Source organism: Syngnathoides biaculeatus, chromosome 15 (genome assembly GCF_019802595.1).
Source record: "Syngnathoides biaculeatus isolate LvHL_M chromosome 15, ASM1980259v1, whole genome shotgun sequence".
Taxonomy (NCBI): domain Eukaryota; kingdom Metazoa; phylum Chordata; class Actinopteri; order Syngnathiformes; family Syngnathidae; genus Syngnathoides; species Syngnathoides biaculeatus.
The window spans coordinates 19,046,740-19,049,856 of record NC_084654.1 but is presented as its reverse complement, the minus strand read 5'-3'; the positions used below and the strand labels follow the sequence as shown (position 1 = coordinate 19,049,856).

Genomic DNA, 3,117 nt, shown 5'->3' with positions numbered 1-3,117 from the left:
TTGTGTTGGCCGTAAGACTGCAGCGCCTCCCTCTGGTCAAAGCGCCGCAGAGCATACACATACAGTGGCGCAGAACTGCACTGCGCCATACAAAACATACAGCATAATTTAATATATATCATATAATACCGCACCAAAACTGTCAAACTCATTTTAGTTTACATTTTTTTCACAATTTTATATATCAGACCAGTAATCGTGGCTAATTAGCTGCAAATTCCGACAAATGCAAAATTTTTGGTATGCAGATAACTACATTTGAAAAATATTCACATTGATTGATTATTGTATTGTTTCAGATGATTCAAATCAAATAAGCAATCTGAATATTCAGCAAGAACTAATGTAACATATATATTTGTACGTAATAGTACCATGGATCACAGAGGCACAGTAGGTCAGCTGGTAAAGCGTTTCCCTCACAGTTCTGAGGTACCGGGTTCAATCCCGGACCCACTTGTGTGCAGTTTGCACGTTTTGTCCAGGTGCCTACGTGGGTTGCTTCCGGGCACTCCGTTTTCCTCCCACATCCCAAAAACATGCAACATTAATTGGACATTCTAAATTGCCCCTAGGTGTGATTGTGAGTTTGACTGTTTGGCCCTGTGATTGGTTCGGCCTCGTGAGGATAAGCGGCAAAGAGAATGGACGGACATGTAAAATAATACTACAGATCAATGTTTTAATTTACATATGCAACTTACAGACCACAATGGATCTGTACTTATGATACATCATACCATATTACGCTATATTATATATTGTATCCCATTTTATATACAGTTTATATTCACAGAGCATATACAGAATATAGATCATAATCTCTCTATATGACAACAGGCTTAATTTGCTCAGGTCTGTGAACGTAAGTGGAGACGACAGAGCGCTGATTGGTGGTCACGTCCGACCCTCTGCGATTTCGTCGAGCCGTGCGATAAACGGCGCAAACTTTCTTTCTGAAATATTGTCCGGATATGACGTAGAGCACTGGGTTGAGGGCGCTGTTGAGGACGCCCAGGTAGGCCGAGACCTGGCCCCCGACGTCCAGAGCGCGGGACCACGTGGCGGCGTCCAGCACGCGGACGTCGCAGAGCGTATCGAGGAAGGTGAAGACCTGGTAGGGCCCCCAGCACAGGATGAAGAGCAGAGTGACGGCGTACAACAGCGCTGAGGCCTTGGCGTCATTCACGTCCTGATCCCCGACGCTCTCCTTCCTCCGTCTCAAAGCCGCGATGATCGCCCCGCTACTGAAGACGATCACCAGAGCCGGGACGGCGAAGCCGGCGACGTTCAGCAGGATCTGGTTGGCTAACTTCCACGCGCTGCCGTGGCTGTAGTCCAGCAGGCAGAATGTCATCTGGAACTCTTCAAAGTACATCACCTTCCTGTGCAGGATGGTGGGCGTGCTGAGCGAGAGCCCCAAAATCCAGAGGAGCGCGCAGACGACCTTGGCGTGCCGCGTCCGCCGCAGCCGCCTCGCCCGCATGGTCATCACGATTGCCATGTAGCGGTCCACGCTGATCATGACCAAAGTGTAGACGCTGGTGTAGAGGTTGACCGTCATGACGCCGTTGACCATCTTGCACAGGGCGTCGCCGTAGCGCCAGTCGTAGCCGTTGAGGATGTTGGCGGCCCAGAAGGGGAGGCCGCACAGGACCGCCAGGTCGGCCAGAGCCAGGTTGCCCAGGTAGACCTCGGCCACGCTCAGGCGATCCTTGTGAGCCAGGAACACGCACAGGACGAAAGCGTTCAAGGCGAGGCCCAACATGGACACGGCCATGATGTACGGCGGGACCACGGCGCGGACCGTGACGAACTCCGCCGACGTGAGAGGGTTTGAAAAGCTGCTGTTTTCCGTCCAATGAGAAGCCGCCACCTCCATCGTCTTAATGTTTTAAACCATAGACAACACAAATTATGATCCCAAAACACGAATACAATTTAAAACTCATCTTAGATTACTTCCATCCATCCATCCATTATCTACCGCTTTTCCGGGTCGGGTCGCGGGGGAAGTAGCCTCAGCAGGGATACCCAGACTTCCCTTTCACCAGCCACTTCTTCCAGCTCTTCCGGAGGGATCCCGAGGCGTTCCCAGGCCAACTGAGAGACATAGTCTCTCCAGTGTGTCCTGGGTCTTCCTCGGGGTCTCTTTCCGGTGGGACGTGGGACGGAACACCTCACCAGGGAGGCGTCCGGGAAGCATCCGGATCAGATGCCCCAGCCACCTCATCTGGCTCCTATCAATGCGGAGGAGCAGCGGCTCGACACTGAGCCCCTCCCGGATGACCGAGCCTCTCACGGTATCTCTAAGGGAGAGTCCGGACACCCTGCTGGGATAGGCTCCAGTACTCCCCCGTGACCCTTGTGAGGATGAGCGACAAAGAAAATGGATGGATGTATCACAACCGCAACAATTTCCTCCTCCTCCTTCCTCCTCATATATGACAAAAATCATCATTTGCATTGCACCCAATTGAATTACTATTACGACAAGTGCCGACAAGGCATATTTGGAGTTTTCAGTTCACTTTCAAAGTCCTAAAATATTTACCGTGTGATTTAGTCACGCACTTAATGCATGACTCAACGTGCTGACTCAAGCAACAGATGCTTCCTCATTTCAGTCACATGATTTCCATAAATACATTGCACACTGCTCCCATTTGGGATGTATACCATTAAATAGTAATAATTTCAAAAGAGACCAAAATGAAAGCTTCTTACCGTGGCAATCAAGCAGATGACATGCGCTCGCAGGGCGAAAGGAAGGAGCACTGGAATGAGGGAAGGAGGGTTTTTGTATATAGAGCGGCATTCTTGAACCACACCCCCCCCTCCAATATATCAGCTTGTTTATGAAAAGTTCTCAACCTGTTACATAAATTACATCACGGCCCTAAATGGACAAACGTTCACAGTGCACCGAATGCGCTCAGCTGATGAAACTGCGGAGATAAGCGAACACCTCCTTCTGTCCGCTTTCTGAGCTGCTTATCCTCCTGAGGGTCGCGGGAAGTGCTGGAGCCGTTCCCAGCTGTCATCGAGCAGGAGGTGGGGGGGTACATCCTGAATTGGTTGCGAGCCAATCGCAGGGCAATCACACCTAGGGGCAAT

The 3,117-nt window shown here is 50.4% G+C and overlaps 1 protein-coding gene across 1 annotated transcript; it reads right to left on the bottom strand.

Moving 5' to 3' along the window:
• Positions 1–359: 359 nt before the first annotated feature.
• Positions 360–2,757, bottom strand: bdkrb1 (bradykinin receptor B1). Its single transcript, XM_061844148.1, has 2 exons — positions 2,728–2,757; positions 360–1,885 (listed from the first exon to the last, which is right to left on the bottom strand). Exon 2 carries the CDS (start codon positions 1,880–1,882, stop codon positions 827–829), a length of 1,056 nt encoding a protein of 351 aa, XP_061700132.1. The 5' UTR covers positions 1,883–1,885; positions 2,728–2,757; the 3' UTR covers positions 360–826.
• Between the last annotated feature and the right edge of the window lie 360 nt (positions 2,758–3,117).

Coding starts and splice junctions, on each gene's coding strand:
- bdkrb1 (XM_061844148.1), bottom strand. CDS start 1,882: ATGGAGGTGGCGGCTTCTCATTGGACGGAAAACAGCAGCTTTTCAAAC.